The sequence below is a fragment of the Schistocerca gregaria genome, chromosome 4 (genome assembly GCF_023897955.1).
Source record: "Schistocerca gregaria isolate iqSchGreg1 chromosome 4, iqSchGreg1.2, whole genome shotgun sequence".
Taxonomy (NCBI): Eukaryota; Metazoa; Arthropoda; class Insecta; order Orthoptera; family Acrididae; genus Schistocerca; species Schistocerca gregaria.
The window spans coordinates 337,904,330-337,932,150 of NC_064923.1; the positions used below are offsets into that span (position 1 = coordinate 337,904,330).

General features: G+C 42.8%; 1 protein-coding gene across 1 annotated transcript in view; it reads left to right on the forward strand.

The window, feature by feature from the left end:
- The window catches only part of LOC126266708 (tryptophan 5-hydroxylase 1), a 240,407-nt gene that overhangs the window by 67,402 nt on the left and 145,184 nt on the right, over positions 1–27,821 (forward strand). Inside the window, exons 4-5 of the mRNA XM_049971157.1 lie at positions 11,119–11,216; positions 24,713–24,780. Coding sequence (XP_049827114.1) covers positions 11,119–11,216; positions 24,713–24,780 — 166 coding nt within the window. The remainder of the gene's footprint in view (positions 1–11,118; positions 11,217–24,712; positions 24,781–27,821) is intronic.

Below are 27,821 nucleotides of genomic sequence, written 5' to 3' on the forward strand. Positions count from 1 at the left end.
GGCATGTCCCTCCTACAACGTAAGTGGCGATTAGATTTCTTGCGTTCTCCAGATTTTTAATACGCTCATTTATGTCACCCACATCCTTGTCTTTTATTTCAGAAAACTTATCATTAACATCCGTTTCCAACGCCTGAAGTTTGACCTTAACACTTACATTTTGGCCATTCAAAGTACCAACCGAATTTTTAAAGTCAAAACGGATTGTTGCTATTTCGCGGTTTACATTTTTGTTGACTTTCATTGATCTCGTCCATTCTCACACCGATATCATGTTTCACTATATTTTCGATATATCCACATTTTGCAGCCACTAAGTCGCCCACTTGTTGTTGCATGTTGTCGTTGATTCTTTTGATTTCGTCCGTAAGAAGTTTTGTCATATCTTTCCTGTCATTACTAAATTTAGTATCTAAGTCAGTTATTTATTGTTTGAAATTTCTATTTCACCTCTCAAGGCAGCTATTTCCTCTTTTAGAGAACTTATCTCACTACTTGCGGTCATCGTCACTGAACTAGTATGAATAATGTCAGAAACAGAATGACGCAAAAGCCAGTATTGATTCATTTGGTAAAAATAGAGTAACTTTCATAATAAAAAATTGATAGTAAAACTTTACGTTGTTTGAACACTGAATTTCAATGTCAAAACAGAGTTCTAATTTATGGCTTGTGGCATAATTTATAACTTTTATTACAAAGAAATATCAGAGTAACTGCATGAGTAAATTCAAACAATCTTTCTGCTTGCTTCTATTACGACAGTCACTATTACGGTGAGTAACGTAACAAAAAGTTTCTGTCCACAGCCAGTACACAATCTTAATTCAACTGATCTTTGAAAATTAAGATAGTATGTTGTATGTATTTGCTACTGGATTATCGTTTGACAACCGTGACATGTGTGGTATGAAGTACTTCAAAGGGTGCGTTAGGTACTGTTCCTACGCTATGACGCCAGTAACTGTTCTTAGTAAGATTGATTACGGATATAAAATTCTGTTTAATGTAATTATTCTTGTTCCGGTGAGGAACTGGCGACCGTTGGTTCTTTTCATTAATGACATGGTTTGAAAACCTTTTTTGCAACTTTTCCATTGACCACTGTTAATTAAATACTATTTTACACAATAAAAATATATAAAGTTAACCGAATTTTGTTTCTAATCGTCATTGATAAAATACTGCGCAATGGCGATTCGGTTATAATTTCATCTACCTCTCTCGGTTTTGCATTATTCTTCGGAGTAGATGCATTTTCCCCACAGATTAGGGAATTTGGGCACACAGTCATATAGAAAAGCGTAATTAGCAGGAGAGGTCGACGGGTTATACGTGGTTCCCGGTGACAGGACCGTGTATTATAATTACTACTGTTCCGAGCCTTGCAAAATTAGCAGTGATTATTTACAATGAATATTGGTGAGTCGAAACAAGGCCCCCGGAGTAGACAACATTCCATTAGAACTACTGACGGCCTTGGTACAACCAGTCCTGACAAAACTCTACCAGCTGGTGAGCAAGATGTATGAGACAGGCGAAATACCCTCAGACTTCAAGAAGAATATAATAATTCCAATCCCAAAGAAAGTAGGTGCTGACAGATGTGAAAATTACCGAACTATCAGTTTAATAAGCCACGGCTGCAAAATACTAACGCGAATTCTTTACAGACGAATGGAAAAACTGGTAGATGCAGACCTCGGGGAGGATCAGTTTGGATTCCGTCGAAATGTTGGAACACGTGAGGCAATACTGACCTTACGACTTATCTTAGAAGAAAGATTAAGAAAAGGCAAACCTACGTTTCTAGCATTTGTAGACTTAGAGAAAGCTTTTGACAATGTTGACTGGAATACTCTTTTTCAAATTCTAAAGGTGGCAGGGGTAAAATACAGGGAGCGAAAGGCTATTTATAATTTGTACAGAAACCAGATGGCAGTCATAAGAGTCGAGGGGCATGAAACGGAAACAGTGGTTGGGAAAGGAGTGAGACAGGGTTGTAACCTCTCCCCGATGTTATTCAATCTGTATATTGAGCAAGCAGTAAAGGAAACAAAAGAAAAATTTGGAGTAGGTATTAAAATTCATGGAGACGAAATAAAAACTTTGAGGTTCGCCGATGACATTGTAATTCTGTCAGAGACAGCAAAGGACTTGGAAGAGCAGTTGAACGGAATGGACAGTGTCTTGAAAGGAGGATATAAGATGAACATTAACAGAAGCAAAACGAGGATAATGGAATGTAGTCAAATTAAATCGGGTGATGCTGAGGGAATTAGATTAGGAAATGAGACACTTAAAGTAGTAAAGGAGTTTTGCTATTTAGGAAGTAAAATAACTGATGATGGTCGAAGTAGAGAGGATATAAAATGTAGACTGGCAATGGCAAGGAAAGCGTTTCTGAAGAAGAGAAATTTGTTAACATCGAATATAGATTTATGTATCAGGAAGTCGTTTCTGAAAGTATTTGTTTGGAGTGTAGCCATGTTTGGAAGTGAAACATGGACGATAACTAGTTTGGACAAGAAGAGAATAGAAGCTTTCGAAATGTGGTGCTACAGAAGAATACTGAAGATAAGGTGGATAGATCACGTAACTAATGAGGAGGTATTGAATAGGATTGGGGAGAAGAGAAGTTTGTGGCACAACTTGACTAGAAGAAGGGATCAGTTGGTAGGACGTGTTTTGAGGCATCAAGGGATCACAAATTTAGCATTGGAGGGCAGCGTGGAGGGTAAAAATCGTAGAGGGAGACCGAGAGATGAGTACACTAAGCAGATTCAGAAGGATGTAGGTTGCAGTAGGTACTGGGAGATGAAGCAGCTTGCACAGGATAGAGTAGCATGGAGAGCTGCATCAAACCAGTCTCAGGACTGAAGACAACAACAACAACATTGGTGAGAAAATTTCAGTTACAACAATGCCGGTGTAAATTGGGGGTACAAAGTAACAATACGAACACAGATATGTTCGACAATGTTTCAGATATTGACGACAAACTAACGAATACTGGAGGAACGGAATGTGTAAATAATTCAAAGGTGAAGCAAGAAATATTTGATGACAGTAATGGTAATTTGGAAATGAAGGACACAGAACATAAAAGTGATGTAAACGCAACAGAGACGAAAGCGAAACAGATAATGGAACAAGGTAGTAACTTGCCGGTATTTAGTACGAATGCATTAATGCGAATGACTCAAAAAATTAGTTACGAAGTAAGTGTTCCTGGAGCCACTCTGTATCAATTCTGGACGTGCGGCGTATCGTATTGTCCTGATGGAATTGCCCAAGTCCGTCGGAATGCACAATGGAAATGCATGGATACAGGTGGTCAGACAGGCTGCATACACACGTGTCAGCTGTCAGAGGCGTATGTAGATGTATCAGGGGTCCCATATCGCTCCAACTTTGCACACCCTACACCATTACAGAGCCTTCACCAGCTTAAGCAGTCCCCTGCTGACATGCAGAGTCCATTGATTCATGAGGTTGACTCCATACCCGTACACGTCCACCCACTCGATACAATTTGAAACGAGCCTCGTGCCACCAGTCAACATGAATCCAGTCATCAACAGTCCAATGTCAGTGTTGACGGGCCCAGGCGAGGGGTAAAGCTTTGTGTCGTGCCGTCATCAATGGCACAAGAGTGGGCATTCCGCTCCGAAAGCCGATATCGATGATGTTTCGTTGAATGGTTCGCACGATGACACTTGTTGCTGGCCCAGCCTTGAAATCAGCAGCAATTTACGAAAGGGTTGCACTTTTTGTCACGTTGAAGGATTCTCTTCAGTTGTCTCTTGTTCCATTCTTAAAGGATGTTTTTCCGGTCGCAGACATGTCGGAGATTTAGTTTTTCATCTCCGTTTACGTACGGCATTAGCCGTTCACTCATCGGAACCATGTTGAAAACCAATTGTTGTTGTGATCTTCAGTCCTGAGACTGATTTGATACAGCTCTCGATGCTACCCTATCCTGTGCAAGCTTCTTCACCTCCCAGTACTTACTGCAACCTACATCCTTCTGAATCTGCTTAGTGTATTCATCTCTTCGTCTCCCTCTACGATTTTTACCCTCCACGCTGCCCTACAATGCTAAATTTGTGATCCCTTTATGCCTCATAACATATCCTACTAACCGGTCCCTTCTTTTTGTCAAGTTGTGCCACAAACTTCTCTTCTCCCCAATCCTATTCAATACCTCCTCATTAGTTAAAAGATCTACCCATCTAATCTACAGCATTCTTCTGTAGCACCACATTTCGAAAGCTTCTATTCTCTTCTTGTCCAAACTATTTATCGTTCATGTTTCACTTCCATACATGGCTACATTCCATACAATACAATCGATGTTAACATATTTCTCTTCTCCAGAAATGCTTTCCTTGCCACTGCCAGTCTACATTTTATATCTTCTCTACTTCGAGCATCATTAGTTATTTTGCTACCCAAACAGCAAAACTCCTTTACTACTTTAAGTGCCTCATTTCCTAATCTCATTCCCTCAGCATCACCCGACTTAATTCGACTACATTTCATTATCCTCGTTTTGATTTAGTTGATGTTCATCTTATATCCTCCTTTCAAGACACTGTCCATTCCTTTCAACTGCTCTTCCAAATCTTTTGCTGTCTCTGATAGAATTACAATGTCATCGGCGAACCTTAAAGTTTCTATTTCTTCTCCATGGATTTTAATACCTACTCCGAATTTTTCTTTTGTTTCCTTTACTGCTTGCTCAATATACAGATTGAATAACATCGGGGATAGGCTACAACCCTGTCTCACTCCCTTCCCAACCACTGCTTCCCTTTCATGCCCATCGACTCTTATAACTGCCATCTGGGTTCTGTACAAATTGTAAATAGCCTTTCGCTCCCTGTATTTTAACCCTGCCACCTTTAGAATTTGAAAGAGAGTATTCCTGTCAACATTGTTAAAAGATTTCTCTAAGTCTACAAATGCTAGAAACGTAGGTTTGCCTTTCCTTAATCTTTCTTCTAAGATAAGTCGTAAGGTCAGTATTGCCTCACGTGTTCCTATATTTCTACGGAATCCAAACTGATCTTCCCCGAGGTCGGCTTCTACTAGTTTTTCCATTCGTCTGTAAAGAATTCGTGTTAGTGTTTTGCAACTGTGACTTATTAAACTGATAGTTCGGTAATTTTAACATCTGTCAACACCTTCTTTCTTTGGGATTGGAATTCTTATATTCTTCTTGAAGTCTGAGGGTATTTCGCCTATCTCATACATCTTGCTCACCAGATGGTAGAGTTTTGTCAGGACTGGCTCTCCCAAGGCCATCAGTAGTTCTAATGGAATGTTGTCTACTCCCGGGGCCTTGTTTCGACTCAAGTCTTTCAGTGCTGTGTCAAACTCTTCACACAGTATCGTATCTCCCATTTCATATTCATCTACATCCTCTTCCATTTCCATAATATTGTCCTCAAGTACATCGCCCTTGTATAGACCCTCTATATACTCCTTCCACCTTTCTGCTTTTCCTTCTTTGCGTAGAACTGGGTTTCCATCTGAGCTCTTGATATTCATGCAAGTGACTCTCTTTTCTCCAAAGGTCTCTTTAATTTTCCTGTAGGCAATATCTATCTTACCCCTAGTGAGATAAGCCTCTACATCCTTCCATTTGTCCTCTAGCCATCCCTGCTTAGCCATTTTGCTCTTCCTGTTGACCTCATTTTTGAGACGTCTGTATTCCTTTTTGCCTGCTTCATTTACTGCATTTTTATATTTTCTCCTTTCGTCAATTAAGTTCAATATTTCTTCTGTTACCCAAGGAGTTCTACTAGCCCTCGTCTTTTTACCTACTTGATCCTCTGCTGCCTTCACTACTTCATCCCTCAGAGCTAGCCATTCTTCTTCTACTCTACTTCTTTCCCCCATTCCTGTCAATTGTTCCCTTATGCTCTGCCTGAAACTCTGTACAACCTCTGGTTCTTTGAGTTTATCCAGGTCCCATCTCGTTAAATTCCCACCTTTTTGCAGTTTCTTCAGTTTTAATCTATAGTTCATAACCAATAGATTGTGGTCAGAGTCCACATCTGCCCCTGGAAATGTCTTACCATTTAAAACCTGGTTCCTAAATCTCTGTCTTACCATTATATAATCTATCTGATACCTTCTAGTATCTCCAGGATTCTTCCATGTATACAGCCTTCTTTCATGATTCTTAAACCAACTGTTAGCTATGATTAAGGTATGCTCTGTGCAAAACTCTTCCAGGCAGCTTCCTCCTTCATTTCTTAGCCCCAATCCATATTCACCTACTATGTTTCCTTCTCTCCCTTTTCCTACTCTCGAATTCCAGTCACCCATGAGTATTAAATTTTCGTCTCCCTTCACTACCTGAATAATTTCTTTTATCTCATCATACATTTCTTCAATTTCTTCATCATCTGCAGAGCTAGTTGCCGTATACTACTGTACTTCACGGTACTCTCTTGAAATGGTCGTACTAGAAAGTTCCCACTTCATTGCTACCTCGGATGTGCTGTGTCCCATCGCTCGTGCGCCGACTATAACACCACGTTCAGACTCAGTTAAATCTTGATACACTGCCATTGTAGCAGCAGTAACCGATCTAAGAACTGCGCCAGACACTTGTTGTATTACATAGGCGTTGCCAACCGCAGTGCCGTGTTGTGCCTGTTTACATATCTCTGTATTTGAATACGCAGACCTACACAAATTTCTTATGCGCTTCTGTGTAATACCGGCTGTATCTGGTGCACGTGACGCCTTCAATACTGCAGCAGTTGTCACAGGCTCTATTTGCTGGCGCCTTGATAGGGCTGCAACCCGCAGCACTCTCTTGTGTGGCGTGTGGCTGGATTATAAGGCGACAGCCGTGTGCCACTTATCGACTGGCTACCTGTTATCGTTTGACAATAGCCACAGTCGGATGCGGTGTGGAGGAACATGATCTCAGCTCACTGATCTCCTAACTATTGTATTTTCTCAATCCTTGAAGCCTGTCCTTTTCATTCAAGTAGCTTCTCATTTGCCATCACAAGACTGAATGGATTATTTCCCAGTCCTCCCACGGAGGAAAAATCCTCATGGTAACAGTAACTAAATCTGGCTCAAATGCATAACAGCCACACTTCCCACTTAGCTACTTTAATAACATTTAGAAACTCGTCATTCTCAGTGGAAAATGGAATTCGAATTATCATTACTTAGTAATCCCTGGAGATTCATTCGTTATTACTTTACAATGTCTAAATTTCATACCCTTCAAGAATAAAATTTAATAATATTGACATATTGATTCTATGCAGCATGTTTTGAAGCTAAGGATATTGCGCTGTTGCTCCAATGTGCTGTGAATGTTTCTAATATTCTCCAAGCTAAGAGTTGTGTCATTTTTAGTTTGACAAAGTCTTGCCTTCCCAAGCAAACTTTTTTGTGCAATGAAGGCACACGTCAAAAGTATACTAATTACTTCATCCACAATTTCTTTTGCTTTTGTTTTTGTTCTAAGTAAGTCTGTTACAGTAAAGGGCGATTCCAGGGAAATTCCTAATTTTTATCACATATTATTCATTCTCTTAGTCGCAAAACGTGTTGATTTACTTAAATGATACCACTAACAGAAAAATCTCTACGCATTCCTGGCTTTTAATGACACCAAAACAAAGAAAATACATTTTGTCCCCTTCGGATTAAACAGAGAATGTGTTGTCTGAAGATAAAACATTCTCACTGCAGACAGCGAGATGCAACACTACCATGTAATTAAATATGCCGTGAATACCTTGTAGATGATGTCTCTGTTGCAACATACTGTGGGGAGCTTGTAATACTCTCACGGCACTATATGAAAAGTTGAACTATTCCTTTTGACGTCACTATCGTTTATATAACTGTGAAAATATTAACTACTCATCTATATAAGGAATAGGTCTTCTCATTAGTCCCTGAGGGAGTAGGGGGGTCACAGCACGTTCTCCTAAAATGGCACAAAAAAAATTATGAAGCATTAAGTTACAAATCCTACGAAATTCAAGAATACTATGATCAAAAATGACATGAACGGTCGATTAAAATATGTGCATACACACGAGGATGCTTTGTAACACATATTTAAACACAGTTCAGAAACCTATCGCTAAGTTGCTAACAAAAGCTGTAAAAAAATTGTATTCTGTTTGGAACTGAAAATGGCCTACTCACTTGAAAAGATTGGAAACAATATTCAACACAGCATTCACAACATATTCTGTTAACGAAATGCTTGAATAATCAGAATTAGTGTTTTAAAGCATTAAATGTTTAAATATACGATTTTAAATCTTGATCAGTTTTATGACACTGTGGAAAATGAGAGTATCCCAGGTAATATGAAAAGGAACAATGGTAGGCTATACAAACATGATTAAAAATGCACTTTTGTTCCATAAAGTTCACGAAAAAAATTCTGATTCGTACATTTACAGTGGTAAATAATACTTTGCCTCGAGGTAGAATGAAGATGTGTCGCTGTGAGGTCTTTGTTCTTGCCGTCGGTACAGCTTCTCTTCAAGTGGTCAACATGGTAGTCACTACCATTTTAAGGCTGTTATTTCTGGTTCAATTTCTAGCAATATGCTATGGTGTCTGGAACTGCACTTTTACTACAGATTGTTGACACGCAAATTACAGCCATAGTCCGAGACCATTTGCTCCAAGTTCTTGCACTAGGTTAGCCAATATCCATCTTTGCTGCTCCCATGCTAGCCACCGTCTAGTTGGCTGAAATCCTTAGTAGACGCGACCGCAGCTCATACTTCCCACCTTTTCCTAGGCGCTTCAGCACCTTTCTGTTTAAGACATCCCCCTTCTTTTCTTACTAGTATATAAGATTTTCTTCAATCGGATATCTCTATAAACTAACCATACAGTCGCTTTTTCAAATATTATTCACTATAGAAACATATATTCAACGAACCTACGTTACAAAATAGACCAGAGACAGTGCATTCAATGAAAAATAATACATTGCAGAATTAAGTTACAAATTTAATAGTAAGGTTAACTATAAAGTTCGAGGGAAGTTCTTCTAGATGTATAGTTTATAGCCGGCCGAAGTGGCCGAGCGGTTCTAGGCGCTTCAGTCTGGAACCGCGCGACCGCTACGGGCATGGATGTGTGTGATGTCCTTAGACTAGTTAGGATTAAGTAGTTCTAAGTTCTAGGGACTGATGACCTCAGATGTTAAGTCCCATAGTGCTCAGAGCCATTTTTTTATAGTTTATACGTAACTCTGAGTTGTAGTGATACAGTCTCCACATACCTAAAATATTGCTCTGCTTTCAGATTTAAAAACAATTTCGATATACCAGCTCCATTTAGTATCTACATCTACATCCATACACCGCAAGCCACCTGACGGTGTGTGGCGGAGGGTACCCTGAGTACCTCTATCGGTTCTCCCTTCTATTCCAGTCTCGCATTGTTTGTGGAAAGAAGGATTGTCGGTATGCTTCTGTGTGGGCTCTAATCTCTCTGATTTTGTCCTCATGGTCTCTTCGCGAGATATACGTAGGAGGGAGCAATATACTGCTTGACTCTTCGGTGAAGGTATGTTCTCGAAACTTTAACAAAAGCCCGTACCGAGCTACTGAGCTTCTCTCCTGCAGAGTCTTCCACTGGAGTTTATCTACCATCTCCGTAACGCTTTCGCGATTACTAAATGATCCTGTAACGAAACGCGCTGCTCTCCGTTGGATCTTCTCTATCTCTTCTATCAACCCTATCTGGTACGGATCCCACACTGCTGAGCAGTAGTCAAGCAGTGGGCGAACAAGCGTACGGAAACCTACTTCCTTTGTTTTTGGATTGCGTTTCCTTAGGATTCTTCCAATGAATCTCAGTCTGATATCTGCTTTACCGACGATCAACTTTATATGATCATTCCATTTCAAATTACTCCTAATGCGTACTCCCAGATAATTTATGGAGTTAACTGCATTTCAGTACAATTTTCCATTGTTACAACCTCTCGATACACCACAGCATCATCTGCAAAAAGCCTCAGTGAACTTCCGATGTCATCCACCAGGTCATTTATGTATATTTTGAATAGCAACGGTCCTATGACACTCCCCTGCGGCACACCTGAAATCACTCTTACTTCGGAAGACTTCTCTCCATTGAGAATGACATGCTGCGTTCTGTTACCTAGGAACTCCTCAATCCAATCACACAATTGATCTGATAGTCCATATGCTCTTACTTTGTTCATCAAACGACTGTGGGGAACTGTATCGTATGCAGCAATGTCTGACGTAAAGTGCACCGAAATTAAAGTAGCGCACGACCATATTTCTCAATGCAAATTCCGCGAGTGAAATGCGCTGGATCGTGATAATGAATATTTAATACATAGTTATTTCACTGCCAAGTGACAATGTGAGTCTGTAATACGAGAAAGCGAACACATTCCCCAAAGTCGTTTCAAAAGCATTTCTCTGTGGACATGAACACACGTATTGTTCCGCGATCACTCTGCAGCGTGGTGAGCACTCGGGTTGCAATAAAATAGCGGCAGGGCAATTATCCGTCAGAGGAGGTAGTCGGCTTTTACACTAGCGATTTAGCCACAGCGGTTCGGCCAGGCGGCTGACCCGCTGAAATGAGCAATTGTCGCGCGATTGTCTCTCGCAATCGAATCGCCGGCCACGCTACATTAACGTGACTAAATCTATGTGGAAAGAGCTGTGTCCTTCCACGAGCCAGCTGCGTAATACATTCGGACGTAACATTTCTACTCTTTGCGTAAAAGAAAATAAAGGCGTTAACAACATCAATAGAAGTATTGGACTGGCCCATAACTAACAACTAGTGAAATGTTGCTTCTGTTACATGAATGACATATTTCGGCTACTGCCATCACGAGATCTAAAACTTAGAACATGTGAAACACAGCTCATTGTCAGTTGCAGTAACTTATGCTGAAGTGGGCTGTCAAGTTTGCTTCTGATAACAAATCACAGTACATTAAAATGACGGTTCTTGACAAGCCATTAATTATAAGTTTATTAAAAAATAACCGCAGCCATACTGTGGCCGTTTGGCGGCATCTCTAGCTGATCCCTGGCTCGGCTGTTGCAGATTTCGGGGAGATGCCGTGGTTCCCGCGGAAGATCAGCGACCTGGATCGAGCCCAACGAGTCCTCATGTACGGCTCAGAGCTGGACGCAGACCACCCGGTAAGTCTACACCTATCCCCCACGAACTTGACAAATTTCTTTGGCGAGAATCATTCAGTAATCGTCTCTCAGCCTTGTTTTAGTATGAAGATGTGGCAGAGATCAAGAGGGTACACAGGAAGGGCAACTACCCCCTCCTACATCCTATCTCCTATCCCCTCTCTCTTAGGAAAAGATCTTCAAAATTCAACTCGCTTCCTGCCCCATCAAACAGACACATGTATCATTCCAGTACCGACACGAGAACCAAAGAACATGTAACGGATATCTAGTAACAAGTGTACCAACAGAAGTTTGACGTAAAATCTCAAAACTATTTTGCCATTCACGGATATATTAACATATCATCCTCCTCGGTGCTGTCCGCCTACCCCTAGCGCACATCCTTTGTACGCTTTTGGCACAGGTTCCTGTGATTAATATTTCTGGTTGTGAAGTCGGGAACGGTTTATGGACTTACATATTTAACTATACGTTTTTCTTGATCGCAAATATTTTGTCATTTCCAACCGCTTTTCCACCACTGGCCATCTTCAAAAGGTCATGACATAGACTGACACAGAGTATCTCGTCAATGTAGTGTGGTGCTGTGTGTCATTCCGGAATAGCCTTGCCAACGATTGAGGCTCACAAACTATCATTCGACATAATAATTTAATATTCCGGAGAGAGGAACTACCGTGCATTTCTTGGTGTACATCTGCATGTGACGAGTAATATGGAGGGGCGGCGCCTATCTTAGAATTCGAAGTCGGACAACGATTTCATTAGCTTTGCAAATGGAAATACCTTCTGGGTCTTTTATACAAGCTCCATGAATTGTCGCCAAGATCGGGGAAGCGCGTCCTCCTTCGAGGAGGAGCCACAAATGACAATAAGGAAAGTGAAAAAAGCGAACAAAAGAATTTCAAATATATATATTCATCCTAAAACTTCCTGGCAGATTAAAATTGTGTGCCGGACCGAAACTCGAACTCGGGACATTTGCCTTTCGCGGCCAACGAGTCGTGCTTGGGTAGAGCACTTGCCCGCGAAAGGCAAAGGTCCCGAGTTCGAGTCTTTGTCCGGCACACAGTTTGAATCTGCCAGGAAGTTTCATATCAGCGCACACTCCGCTGCAGAGTGAAAATATCATTCTGGATATATTCATCCCATTGTTTTATTTTGATTTGTTAATTTGACATTCACAGTGAGATCAGAAGTCAAGCAGTTATTGTAATCTTTCGTGTAAATAAGTGTTTATTATGAATTGTTAACGTACTTTACTTCAAAACACTATGACCACTGCCCACTGCGACGTTGAGTGCCACCTGGTGGCGTTGCTGTGGACGGGAGATCGTCCTAGACAACATATGAGCTGCAAATGGGGAAATCTACTGAGATAAGCGACTTTGAGAAAGGGGAGATTTTTATCACGTAGGGCCTGTGAATGGGCATCTCCAAAACGGCGATGCTTGTCGAATGTTCACGTGCTACTGTCGTGAGCATCTATGGACAGAGGTAGAAGACTGGATGTCCGTGACTCTCCAGAGAGCTGGGGGTTTGGAGGCTTGTCTGTTCTGTAAAGCCGGCCGCGGTGGTCTCGCGGTTCTAGGCGCGCAGTCCGGAACCGTGCGACTGCTACGGTCGCAGGTTCGAATCCTGCCTCGGGCATGGATGTGTGTGATGTCCTTAGGTTAGTTAGGTTTAAGTAGTTCTAAGTTCTAGGGGACTAATGACCACAGCAGTTGAGTCCCATAGTGCTCAGAGCCATTTGCCATTTTGTTCTGTAAAGTAGGACAGACCGCGATCTGTAGCATCTCTGCAGAAAGAGCACTTTGCTGGGGCACATAAAAGTGTTGCAGAGAACACTGCTCATCGTACATTGTCGAATGTGGAGCTCGAAGGAGGCCACTCCTAGCTGTCCACATGTTGACCCAATGACACCATAAGTTGCGATTGCAATGCGCAGGGGTCCATCGGGATTCGCCCGACGATCAATGAAAACGTGCTGGCTCTTCAAATGAATCACATTTTTGCTGCACAAGGTCGATGGTCGTCTCCACAAACGCCGTATCGAGGTGAACAACACTTCGAAGAGTGCAGCGCACCAGGCTGGTGGGAGAAGTTTTATGCTATGAGAGACATTCTCCCGCGCTTGTAGGGACCCTCTGGTATTAATCGAAGGCTCGCTGTCATCTGCGAATTACCTGCATTCCTTCATACTAAATGTCTTTCCAGACGGCGATGTCGTCTTTCAGCAGTATAACTGCCGTCTCTCGGAGCCAGAACCGTGGTACATTGGTTTGAGGAGCATTATAGCGAACTCACGTTGATGTCTCGCCAACCAAATTCGCCTGATGTAAATCCTGTGGAGCCCATCTGGGTCGCTATTGGGCGCCATCACTGCCTATGCAAATCAGCAGCCCTTTATTTAAGCGAATTACATGACCTGTGAATAGACTTATAATTGCACATATCTCCACAAACCTACCAACAAACCGGCGAATTCAATATACGAAGCAGTGACGTTTTTCGTTCCAAAGACGGACAAACAAGCTATTAAGCAGGTGGCCACAATGTTTTGGCTTATCAGTGTCGAATGTATTTACATCATTGTACTACGTTAAATCCTTGACTTGCAGAATTTCCTGCCGAATCTGAAGACGAAGTCAGAGTTTTATCCAAGGGCATGAATACAGGTGGCGGGGGGGGGGGGGGGGGGGGGGGCGTTGTTTGTCAGAAGAGACCAAACAGCGAGGTCATCAGTCTCGTCGGATCAGGGAACGACGGGAAAGGAAGTTGGCCGTGCCCTTTCAGGGGAACCATCCCGGCATTTGCCTGGAGCGATTTAGAGAAATCAAGGAAAACCTAAATCAGGATGGCCGGACGCGGGATTGAACTGTCGTCCTCCCGAATGAGAGTCCAGTGTGCATGAATACAGTTGCCAACTCTTAATCAGCAGTCATCACTTAAGAGGAAAGCCACACTTCTGCAAAATACACCTTTAACAACGGAGAACAATACAGTTGTCGGTACAGATCGGAAGCTCGAGTGGTATATTCCGTAGCAACAGCGTTGACGAGATATTATGAATCAGTCTTTTTTATGTTCTTTTGAAAATGGTCAGTGTGCAAAACGCGCCCGGAAATTAATAAAATGTTTGTGGTGAAGACAAACATACACTTAAATCATATAAGTGCAGCTACGAAGAGCTTCAGAAAGTAAGTTACACTATAGCTACAAGAAACAAGATTGGCGCAGTGTCAAAAGGGAGCATTTGTTCCAGGTCTCCTGTAGACAGTTACGCTGTTGTGCGGATAACAGGTCCATCACAATGTGAGAGTGTAATGGCGCGGAAACTGGACACGTACTCCACAGCTGAAATACACGAAACATTACAGTACTTGTGGACAAAATGTGTAAATTGCACACAAATTCGCCGTGAAATGCTGGATGTATGTGGTCCAAATGGTATGCTGCGTCCAGCCGCAGCGAAATGGTAGCAACAATTTGACCAAGGCTGCACGGCCGTGGGTGATGCTGATCGGCAAAGAAGGAAGATATTGCACCCTGCGATTTACATCTTTTTGGCAGGCTGAAAGAACATCTAGGGGGAAAGAGATTTTCCAGGGATTAGAACGTTCAAACATCGTCTCCACGATGGTTCCGTCTAGGAGCAGATATACGAAGTTTGGAACTTAAATAGTGGCAACTATTTATTCACACCCGACATAGAAGAGCTACATGTTTGCACCCGCTACTATCCTTCAAAATAGTCACCCGTTGTGCAGAACCCATTGCCAGCGATGTGGAAGGCGTAGTATACCGTTAGCAGAGCCTGTTCTGTTGATGGTGCGAATGGGGCGGTCTACTGCCTGTCGAATCTCTGGAACAGTTCTGAAGCGAATGCCACGAACAGGTTCCTTTATCTTCTGAATCAAATCTAAGTCACAAGGACTTAAGTCCGGCGAGTATGGAGGATGGTACAGTACTTCCCGGTCCCGTCGATCGAACAGAGCAGCCACAGCTTGCACTGTATGCGCCACGCATTGTCGAGCAAAATGATGGGTGGGTTGCGCAGAAAGCGTCGCCGCTTGTTTCGCAAAGCTGGTCTCAGGTGATGCTCCAAAAAATGAACAGTAATACTGTGCATTGACGGTCTGCCATGGAGGAACGTAATGCTTCAGGACAACACCATCACAGTCGTACACGAGAATCACCATAACTTTCACCATACCGGGGCTCTGACGCACTTTCGACTTTCCCGGCAACCCATAATGACGCCATTCATTGGGTTGGACTGGTGTTTCAGTTTTGGCTCGTACGATGTGGCCCATGTCTCATCCAGAGTTTCGATACGGCGTAAGAAAGCCTCTTCTTCGCGCTCATAGCACTCCAAGTACGTCTGAGCAGCGTCGTAACGCATCCGTTTTTCCATTTCCGTCAAGTCATGCGGAACCCATCGTGATGCAATTTTTCGCAAGCCCACGCGTTCCTTCAGGACGCGAAGCAAAATCGTATGAGCCAATCCGGTTTCGTGGGTGAGCGCAGGAATCGTATGGCCTCGATCACTCACCACTACCGCGTCAACAGCATGCACTTCTTCTTCAGAGACGCTAGGCCGACCTGCCCGATGCATGTCTGCCACTGTTTCCCGACCTTCGTTGAATGCTTTTACCCAACATGTCACTGTTCTGTACGGCAATGCCGATTCCCCGCACGCCTCTTGAAGACCTTGATGACACTGTTGTGCTGTACGACCTCTGGCACATTCAATCTTGATCCATCTCCGTTGTTCCTGTTTCAAAAACATAGTGACACCGTTACGTTAGACCGCTCGCTCACAAGTGACTGTGTTTCCTTCGATTGTGCGCACGCCGGTGACGTGTGACGGGCGAGTCCATTTGCTCGGAGGTAAGGTAGGTATGTCAACATTGTGCACTATCAGCGAAATTAGTAGATTCCAATGCATAGTGTCTCCACAGCAGTGTTGCCAATATTTAAGTTCCAACCTACGTATGTTGAGTAGTTCAACAAATGGTAGAACGTTCTGTTGTTTACAGTGTCTTGATGACTTTGTTGAAAAATGGCATCACGTATCTCTTTCACTTTGAAGCGTAATTCAGCAGTGAGTAAAATTTACTTGTCCTGCGATAATAGCGTGTAATTCACTTCTTAGTGCCCCCGCATGACTGCTGCATCACATTTTGAATTCACGTAATTTATTTCCAGAAATTTCAGACAGTATAGTTCAGTGATGAGTGACGGAGATCCTGTTCCAACGATAGTAGTTTATAGCAGATGTCTCCTTAATAGAAACAGTTTAGAGGAATCATTATCTTTTGGGTGATAGTGCTCTAAGTGTTTGTGTTATAAATTGCGGGAACTGAGTGCAGCCTTAATACAAAATATCAGCGATCATGATAGATATAAAATGTTTTGAGGTTTAATTTTCGACTCAATAATCATAAGATAAAACATTTCTTACGCAGACATGAATAAAACTTCATTCAAAGATGATATGTTCAGTTTGCTATGTTTGGCTCTTAAGACGATTAGCTGTTTGCATAATCAGAGGGAACCTCATTTCTATCTCACGGAAAAAAAAATCGCGATATAAACGAAACTCGGTAGGTGTGTTTCTACATGATGCCATTCGAATTTTGCACCAGTCGCATAAAAATGCCGCTAGTAGCGAGACTATGAGGATGCAAATCAGATTTACTTTCAATACAAACTGTGATGACCGTTTACGTTAGCTACCTTTCAGACTGGACTTGGTGAATTGGAGTTAGTCAATAATGCCATTAAGGGGCAAAAGACGTCATTATCAGCATCTCTTTCAATGAGGTCTGTGATAGGGCTACGAGAAACTTCTTTCCTCCTGCGATATTTCAGAAATTCTTGGCAGGAATGTATCACCGTGTGGTTCTGTCGCATCGTACTACATCTGCAGTAGCAATTTGAGCAGCATTTGGCACCACAGCGATACAACGAATCCTCAGAAATCGGTTACTTCAAGGACAGCTCCAAGCCGGACTCCCTGTAGGCAATCTGCCATTTACGACTTCAGTGGTGTCAACCGAGAGCTCTTTGGAGGGCAGGATGGAGGTCTGTGGTGTTTTCTGCTGAAATCTGGTTCTGGCCCAGTGCCAGTGATGTCCGTGTAACGGTTAGAAGAAGGCCAGCTGAGAGCCTGCAACCAGCCTATTTGCGTGTAGCCACAATGGACTTCCACCTGGTGTTATGGTCCGGAGTGCGATTTCGTATGGCAGCAGGAGCATTCTCATGGTTATCCCCCAAGCACCCTGACAGCAAATTTGTACGTCAGTCTGGTGATTCGACCTGCTGTGCTGCCATTCATGAACAGCATACTAGAGGGTGTTTTCCAACGAGATAATGCTCACTTACACAACCCAACCTGCCCTACAGAGCGGCGACATGTTGCCTTCGCCTGTTCCATCACCAGGTCTGCCTCCAGTCGAGCACATATGCCACATCGTCGAACAACTACTCCAGTATCATCCACAAACAGCATTAACCGTCCTTGTTTTGAGTGACCAAGTGCAACAGGCTTGAAACTCCACAAACTTACATCCGGCACCAGCACTCCACAATGCATGCACGTGTGCATGCTTGCATTCAACTTTCTGGCATTTAAGCTGGTTATTATTATTCCAGCATTTCACATTTGGAATCGCTTATCTCGTGCTTACATTAATCCGTGATCTTGCAATGTTAATCAATTGAGTAAGTTACTTAGACAAATGTAATCCTGAAATTTCATTACCGTACATTAATTGTTTTTTTACGTTGCGACTTTTTCCATCAGTGTACACTGTTCCACTTCTGGACATAATTTTTTATCATTGATCGACAGACCTCATTAGCATCATAAAACAATTTATTTCTAGACGTAAAATTAAATATCGCAGAAGACTTTTCTCAACTCTGCAGCCTGCAGAGAAGAAATTTCATGCTCAGCAACAGCCTGAACAGTCGATACTTACCGGCCGTTGCTATCGCCAAGGGCGTTCATCACGTCATTGTTCCACTTCGCGGATGATGTTTCCCACTGAATTTATGTTTCATTTTGTAGAGGAGTGTGTACAGTTCTGCAAATTCGTCTTAGATTAAAACATTGCTCCAGATTGGGACTTGAACCCAGAACGTAGACATAAGCGATAATGCTGGTGCTGCTGAGCAATCCAGGCACAACTCACTGCCAATCCTCGCAAAATATCATTTCGCTGAATCGCTCTCCCTTTTTACAAACTACTAGACTAGCACGCCTAGAAGAAGAACCGAGAATTGTCTGCGAAATGTAAGGTCCCAATTCCGTGTCCCGGTCCGGAACACGGTTTAACATCTACCACGAAGTCTTATTTTTGGCTTAGTCTGTGCTACATTAACGACATACATGCAATACTGATGTGTCCGACGTGGTAGCACACACCCTATAAATGATTGCCCAAGGTCATTTGCAATTAACATCTATTTAAATTTGACACAATAATACAAAAGTACAAAACAAACTTGCCCTTTGTTCACTTGGATGCAAACAAAGCTTAACAACCAATTAATTACTGATAAACCAAAACATTATAACTTCCATAGAACTCAAGTACGATTGGGATGATAAATGTTTTCACTTATCAAAGGCGCTTATTGACGAACAGTCAAAATGCGCTCCATCGTTTACTGACGACAGTAATGAGCACAGTTGGAAGTCTAAGTTTCACATAAGAATACCAAACTTTGAGCACCGGTCCAACAGGAGACCAACTCGGTGAAGGCGAAGTTTGCTTACCGACGTGTGACTGCTCGTAGTGGCTGCTGTGAAGTACCTTCGAGATTGGCAGGCTGCTGGAACCAATGAAGAACACACAGGCACGTTTTGGACACAGCTTTGCTTGTTGTAGTTGATACGCCGTGCTTGTTCTGTGGAGAGCTGGGTCTGGCATGGAAGTCCCCTGAGAAACAGGAGCATGAGCAACTTGCATACCAGCTCTGTACTGAGGGTAGCTGTGCTCACAGGCGAAAGCCTAGAGTACCTCAGATACAATCTTCTGACGATAAATGAACTTTAATCAAGCTGCTATTGAGCAATGAATTAAATCATTGTGGAAAGTTGAAAATTTGTAAAAAAAAAAAACAACACTTTCTATAGCCATGATCGACACCCGCTTTTGACAGGCTTTGCTCTCATCTTCTGGTCTTCAAATACACTCCTGGAAATGGAAAAAAGAACACATTGACACCGGTGTGTCAGACCCACCATACTTGCTCCGGACACTGCGAGAGGGCTGTACAAGCAATGATCACATGCACGGCACAGCGGACACACCAGGAACCGCGGTGTTGGCCGTCGAATGGCGCTAGCTGCGCAGCATTTGTGCACCGCCGCCGTCAGTGTCAGCCAGTTTGCCGTGGCATACGGAGCTCCATCGCAGTCTTTAACACTGGTAGCATGCCGCGACAGCGTGGACGTGAACCGTATGTGCAGTTGACGGACTTTGAGCGAGGGCGTATAGTGGGCATGCGGGAGGCCGGGTGGACGTACCGCCGAATTGTTCAACACGTGGGGCGTGAGGTCTCCACAGTACATCGCTGTTGTCGCCAGTGGTCGGCCGAAGGTGCACGTGCCCGTCGACCTGGGACCGGACCGCAGCGACGCCCGGATGCACGCTAAGACCGTAGGATCCTACGCAGTGCCGTAGGGGACCGCACCGCCACTTCCCAGCAAATTAGGGACACTGTTGCTCCTGGGGTATCGGCGAGGACCATTCGCAACCGTCTCCATGAAGCTGGGCTACGGTCCCGCACACCGTTAGGCCGTCTTCCGCTCACACCCCAACATCGTGCAGCCCGCCTCCAGTGGTATCGCGACAGGCGTGAATGGAGGGACGAATGGAGACGTGTCGTCTTCAGCGATGAGAGTCGCTTCTGCCTTGGTGCCAATGATGGTCGTATGCGTGTTTGGCGCCGTGCAGGTGAGCGCCACAATCAGGACTGCATACGAGCGAGGCACACAGGGCCAACACCCGGCATCATGGTGTGGGGAGCGATCTCCTACACTGGCCGTACACCTCTGGTGATCGTCGAGGGGACACTGAAAAGTGCACGGTACATCCAAACCGTCATCGAACCCATAGTTCTACCATTCCTAGACCGGCAAGGGAACTTGCTGTTCCAACAGGACAATGCACGTCCGCATGCATCCCGTGCCACCCAACGTGCTCTAGAAGGTGTAAGTCAACTACCCTGGCCAGCAAGATCTCCGGATCTGTCCCCCATTGAGCATGTTTGGGACTGGATGAAGCGTCGTCTCGCGCGGTCTGCACGTCCAGCACGAACGCTGGTCCAACTGAGGCGCCAGGTGGAAATGGCATGGCAAGCCGTTCCACAGGACTACATCCAGCATCTCTACGATCGTCTCCATGGGAGAATAGCAGCCTGCATTGCTGCGAAATGTGGATAGACACTGTACTAGTGCCGACATTGTGCATGCTCTGTTGCCTGTGTCTATGTGCCTGTGATTCTGTCAGTGTGATCATGTGATGTATCTGACCCCAGGAATGTGTCAATAAAGTTTCCCCTTCCTGCGACAATGAATTCACGGTGTTCTTATTTCAATTTCCAGGAGTGTATGATTATTTAAAAACGAGTTGAAGATATAATGGTGTGTGACGAGGGCCTCCCGTCGGGTAGACCGCTCGCCTGGTGCAAGTCTTCCGATTTGACGCCAGTTCGGCGACCTGCGTGTCGATGGGGATGAAATGATGATGATTAGGACAACACAACACCCAGTCCCTGAGCGGAGAAAATCTCCGACCCAGCCGGAAATCGAACCCAGACCCTTAGGATTGACAGTCTGTCGCGCTGACCACTCAGCTACCGTGGGCGGACGGGTTGAACATGACGGCAAGCCTGTCTAAACCGGTTGTCGCAATTAAACATCTGATCTTGACTACAGAAAGTTTTTTATCAAGTAAAGCATATCGTTCCTTCTCATTTATCAACATGATAAATTTCAATTGAAAATTTGTGCAGGTCCGGGACTCGAACCCGGATTTCTCTGTTTCTCGCAAAGGGTTGCACTGATCCCTTCGGATATGTCCGAAAGAACAGACACCACATAAAGATAAATGATCGTTTTAGGGTTCCGTGCCTCACTCTGCAAAAACGGGGCCTTATAGGATCGTTTCGTTGCCCGTCCGTCCGTCTGTCTATTTGTCTGACTGTTAGAAGAACTCCTTTTTCTCATGAACAGGTCGACGTATCGAGTTCATATTTATTACGATCTATGGTCCTTTGGTACTGTAAAACGTTTAAGCTTCTAAGTCAGTTCACGCAAGAGATACGACCGTTTTTGTCACATATTATGATACCCGAAAATCCACTCATCAGAATCAGTAGGGTCATTTCCGTTGACTTAGACTCATGAAATTTAACATGAAGCAAGCTTCACAGTAGAACTAAAGAAGATTTTTTTTAAAAAATGGTTCATTTTTAATTATAACACACGAAAAGAATATTTTATCATTTTTTATCCATCTACTCATCTGTAAGAGTCCTTTTTCTCTGGAACTTGCTGGCGTATCAAGTTTAGATTTATATTACGCTTTAAGGTCTATGATCCCTTAGAAGTGTAAAACATTTAAGCTTCTAAGTCGATTCAGTCAAACGATTCGGCCACTTACGTTACGTGTTTTGAAATTCGAGGGGACCTCCTGTTGACGTAGAATCATAAAATTTGGCAAGAAGCAAGGCTTGAGACTACAAGTCAAGTAAAAAAATTGTTAAATTACAATTATATCACAAAAAAATCTCTTTGCCATTAGAACATACACTGCATTCACCATACGTCACAATCATAATAGACCAACATTCTGTATGCAAACATAAAACGCAAGTTGTAGTGATGTTTTACTAAGTAAATAAAAAACATTTATTACATTTTCCGTATCTACATATATATATATATATATATATATATATATATATATATATATATATATATATATATATATATATATATATATATAGTGAAGTCCCTTCCTCCCATCCTTTTGTATGTCCGAGCTAGGCTGAAGAACTACTCTAGAGATCTGGATGCGAACTTGTAATTTCCAGGACCGATATCATACCGATACGAGAAGACTAGGAGGAACCTGTGGTACGAACATTATGGCTGTCCAGCCATACTGTACGAAGTACTGCAGTAGGTCTTCACGAATTGTTTCCAAATTGTTGGACTGGACGTAGAGGGCCTGTACTTTGACTGGATCGTTCCCCGGATTTGACGCCTGTAGCTTTTTTCTGTGGGGAAAGCTGAATGACGCCGTCTACAAAATCTTCAAGGACATACTAACTACATTCGGTAATATGCAACGACGTATGGCTGCAGCCTACTGGAAAATCTCCGCTCAAATACTAGCACGTTTGCAGCAGTCGTTCCATACCAGACAGTAAGCGTGTATTGCCGCTGCCGGTGATCATTTTTAACACAACTTGTGATGGTCAGCTTCTTGTTACTGGCCAGAAACCACATAACTTGTGTATGCACTTGTGCTGTTCTTTAGTGTGTGCTACCATAGGTACAAGTGTCGGTGTGAGAACTTTTCAAAATATGACACCTCGTAAACAGTTGGCATTAGATCCTGCAGCAACATCATTGGCATTCTAATTTACCCTTCTTTTCGTTTGTTAATGTCACTAAGCATTGCTCCATTTAAAAAAGTGTATGTTTGCAAAACAATACTTTTCCTAGAAATTATTACAATCCGTTTATTGGCTAATAATAACACGAGCCCCTGACTAGCAATCCATTCCGTGAAAACTGCTCTTCAATTGTTCTTTCCATTTCCGCAATATTTGCGGTTCAAGTTTTAGGTAAGTCTAAGCAAGATGCACGGCGCGTATCGTCGACATACTCGCACTTGGTTAAGTTTTCTATCATCAGTCTTCTCACGGGTTTGGCGCGGCCGAACACGAATTCCTCTCCTTTGCAACCCTCTTCATCTTACCGTAGCATTTGCACCCAGCGTTCTCAATTATTGGTCGAATTACTTCAGTTTCTCTTTTCCCCTGCAGTTTTTAATTGCAACTCCCTCAAGTGCCATGGAAGTTATTCCTTGCCGTCTTAACACATGTCCTGTCTTCCCATCCCTTCCTCTTGTCAAAAATTTGCAAATGTTCCTCTCCTCGTCGTTCCTGCGGATAGCCTCATTTCTTGTCAGTGAGAAATTATCTTATCAGTCAAAGATTTCTTCCTCAAATGACCTTACGAGATGATGAACCCACGAAAACATGTCGAACCTTCCGTTAAATCGTTGCTAAACTCGATGAGTATCTCGCAGAATGGCTGACAAATTCTTTTTTATGTAACATTCAGTTAGTCACACAAAGACAAAAGTTCAGAGATTGTTCAGGGTATTTTTTGAGCGTTTTGTAATAAGGCACCAGTAGTCCCCAGTAGCTCGTTAAAGATGGACTATGTAATTATGATTACCCGACTTTTTTTCCAGATTTACTTTGTGTCTGACAAAATAGTTTCACAACAGTGAAAAATCTGTAGTATGCAACCACCGAAATGCAGTAACACGAAGGATTCGGTTGATCGTGAGCGCCAATGTGCAGATACAAATTGTTGTGATGTGGCTGCCGTCGCCGTGGGAACAGCTGAGCATAGCGTTCTCGTGACCCTCTTCCACTGTATTCACTAAACCCATTCCTCAACTGTAATTTCTAAGTTACTGTGCATCATTGTTAACACTGCCGGAAAAGCAGGCGCGAGACAGAACGAAGCAGTACTGAATGCAATCTTGTGGACCAAGAGGAAAGTGTGCATTACTCTTGTCAGCAACAAGTGCCCTGGCCAAATGGGACACGTTTGCTTGCAAGCAAGATACACGGCGCTTATGGTCCACATTTGCACTCTTCTGCGGATATTTTCAATGCATTACCGACACAAAGGTAAGAAATTATACGAAATATAATTATTCTGTAACGAGCCACGAAGACTACGGATCCGTTATACGAAATGTTCAGAAAACATCCTCACAAAAGTTCTGAAATTTTGTCGATGGTGTTCTGGTTAACCCTGTATACCTGACTTAGTATCGATTGGGTCTTAGTTTTGATATGTTTTTATATGAAAGAAATAGTTTGTCTCTCTCTCTCTCTCTCTCTCTCTCTCTCTCTCTGTGTGTGTGTGTGTGTGTGTGTGTGTGTGTGTGTGTGTGTGTGTGAGTGTGTGTGTGAAAATTTAGTTAGTCTTATTCTTTAATGAATAATTGATATTGACCTTCAATGTCGTTATAACTGACGGCATTTACGTAGAATGCCATACGCACAAATCATTCACAGTGTTTTTCTCTTCTGAAAGTGCTCATAATTTCTATTTTGTTCCTTTTGCAGTTAACTTATGTATGTGTCGGCGCTTGCGGCTTATTATTTACGGAACAAAATTACTTTAAAACACAGATCTAATACACATTTATTGTTCTCAGGGATTCAAGGATCCAGTTTACCGGAAACGACGCGAGAAGTTTGCTGAGATTGCCAACAACTACAGACAGTAAGTATCTGCTTTAAGTGAAAACGGAGGGAGCCGGTTTAGAAAACTTTTTAAAGTAATGGATCTGTCTTCCCGGCAGAACCGAGTAACTTCCGTATTGAACCTCATACCTTCCCTTCCCGTTATGTCAGCAGCATTGCAAACTGGACTGTGTCTTCCTGCAGTGGCAGTTCATCTTTATAATTGTTGAACATTATTCAGTAACGTACCACATCTTTTCTCAAGCATGAGCTATCGAAAGAAGTGGTGAGTGTAATAACTAACAGGCTGGACACTTTTTCTGGGTGGGAATCTAATGGCCTTCCAGTCTTGGACTTATATTTGTCGTGGTTTACAAAGACCACTTCAGGCAAATGCCCGGATGATCTCTTCAGTAAGACATGGTCCATTGCTGTAGCTATAGTTATATAACCAAACTATGTATACAATAACTATAATAATTTTAATAAAGATGATACGGTGCTCTTCTGTTGAATAGATCTGGGAACTGATATCACTACGTAAACAACAAAAGCTAAATAAAAAGAGGAAGAGAGTACTAACATGAACAACAAAACTAAATTCTGCACGTATGTTGACTAAAAAGAAACATCGACCTCCTGTTCAGCTCGATATTGAGGAATTATGCATATTATTGAGATTTGCTATATGCGCAGCAGCAAATAAAAACTTGCTAATGTCTCTGGCAACTCAGTGTAATTGCAGACCTGTATGTTGTTTATTTTCTATCTCATGATAACTCAGTTTCAATCAATTTCCTCCCAATGGAAAATCAGCTTTTGAAGATGAGGCTAAAGGAAACATAGTGTAAAAAAAAAAAAACAATTTAATGTGATTGATTATCATTGACACGAGTGAACAATGAAGTATATTGTGTAGCAATCGCACGTAGTATTCGTCATACGAATGGACAGCATATGTAAACTCGTGTTAATGTCGGTTGGTTAACAGAAAAGTAATTTACACGAAGTGTCACACTGAAACTAACACACTTATTGCGTATATGTTAGTGAAATGATTGTTGCAGGAACTTTGGTACTAGTTCACAGGGCAAAATTACAGAGCGTCCATAGTCACGTCACGCAACAGACTCATACCTTAACAAAAAATCCTTCCTTCAGCGACCTGCGATAAACCACCGTTAGAAAGGGAGCAATTTCTTTCGCATAATCTACGTAGAATCTCAATAGGTATCATATTCGATCCAAATGCCTTTCCACTGCTGAATGATTTTTGTTGATTTTCTGTTTCACGATCAGTCTCAATTTCTGCCATTTAAGTGTTCGTGCGGTAGTCTAAAGAAAGAACCGAATTACGATCTTCCTCAGTGGAATAGTTTTTTAAGACTCAATCAGGCTCTTCTTTGTCATCTTCTGTTTGGGTAATGGTATGGTCACCAAGCTATTGAACAGATAATTTCTAACCACTTACTGATTTGATGTAAGACTAAAACTTCTAAGGATGTTTGGTTAGATCGGTTGGCCAAATTTTACTTTCCAATTCATTGAAATCTGTTCGCATTACTCTCTTTACGCTTATTTTGGCTTCGTTCCGCTTTTGCCTGTCAACGAGGCTATGGATTGGCTTAAATATCCGACGAACTTCTCTTTGTTACTTTATTAGTAACCTTCTGACCCGGCTACTGACACACAGCGGGGGTTTCCCATCCTTCGCAACCTCACTCAGCACATACACGTCCAAGAAATGTTGTCCCTTGCTTTTTAACCATTTATACTCCACATTTTCACTGTCGATGCTGAATATTTAGTGATTGCCCAGATATTCCCCTACATGTTTCCTATCGCTCTTGCTAAGTACACATTTTCCCAACACGTTCCTTACAACACATGTAGGCGGTGCTACCACAAATGCTTTCACTTATTCCCGCTTCTACGTTAACAATTTCGAAAAGTTCTGGTCTGTTGGTTGCTAATTGGTCTAAAAGGTTTGATTCCATTCCGGCGGCTGTGGCGGCACAAGCTGAGAGGCAGCAGCTGTGCTCGTGTCCAGTGGCGCTCCTCTAAAAGTGACTTCAGCCCTTTCCAATAGCGTCTGCAGACGCACGACAGCAGACACACCAAACTGTTGAGTGATTTGCCTGCTCTCCATTGTTTTACGGGTCACGTAGTTCCACAACTGTCCGTGTTCTAGTCAAGCTCGCATAGACATCAGCTTTCAATCATAGTCCACGGTTTAATACATAGAGACCCCATTGTATCGAAGCTTATGCCGTTCTAAAGGCCGCTCGTTGCTGCAATTTCTGCTAGCAACTAACCTGGATCTCTTTTCCATATTGCTCTGAAATCCGTAGTCTGGCCACATAATCTGTTAGCAGAACAATATAAAGGAGGTATATCTGAAACGAATATGTGTGCCGCATGCACGGTAACAAAATGAGTGTAACATGAAATTTTGATAAAATATGCATGGATTGGACAAAAGTATGGAAAAATCGTGAGAAACATTTTCTTGAACATAGAGGCAGATGCTTGTTGCTACAGGTGCACTGGTATAGTTGACGACGAACGGTACCAGTGCAGTGTCCTTAATACGTTACAAGTCTCACTCGTGGTCAGAACAATGTTGTGTGTAGTTGCGAGTGCATTATGTCGGAGCCAGAGAGTTCGAACGTGGGTAAGTTGTTGGTGCTCGTACTCGTATACTGAGTGCTTGTGCGACCAAGGTACCCGACGTGTCTGGCATTTCAAGAGGCACCGTGAAGAAGATTTACACCGCTTACAGAGAAAGCGAAGAAACATCACCCGCCAAGTCACAACGCGGAAGAAAATGTGTGTTGAGCGATCATGATGGACGGTCACTGAAAAGGACTGTGGCAGACAAGAGGAGAATGACAGCTGCAAAAGTCACTGCAGAACTGGATATCGCACTCGCGAATTCTGTCAGCATCAAAACAACACTACGGCAGTTCCAGAATCAGGGAACTGCAGGATGTGCTGTGATTCCAGAAACACATATCAGTGGTGCGAATGCCCGTAACGGGAAATCGTGGTGCCGAAGCCATAAAAACTGGAGCAATAGAA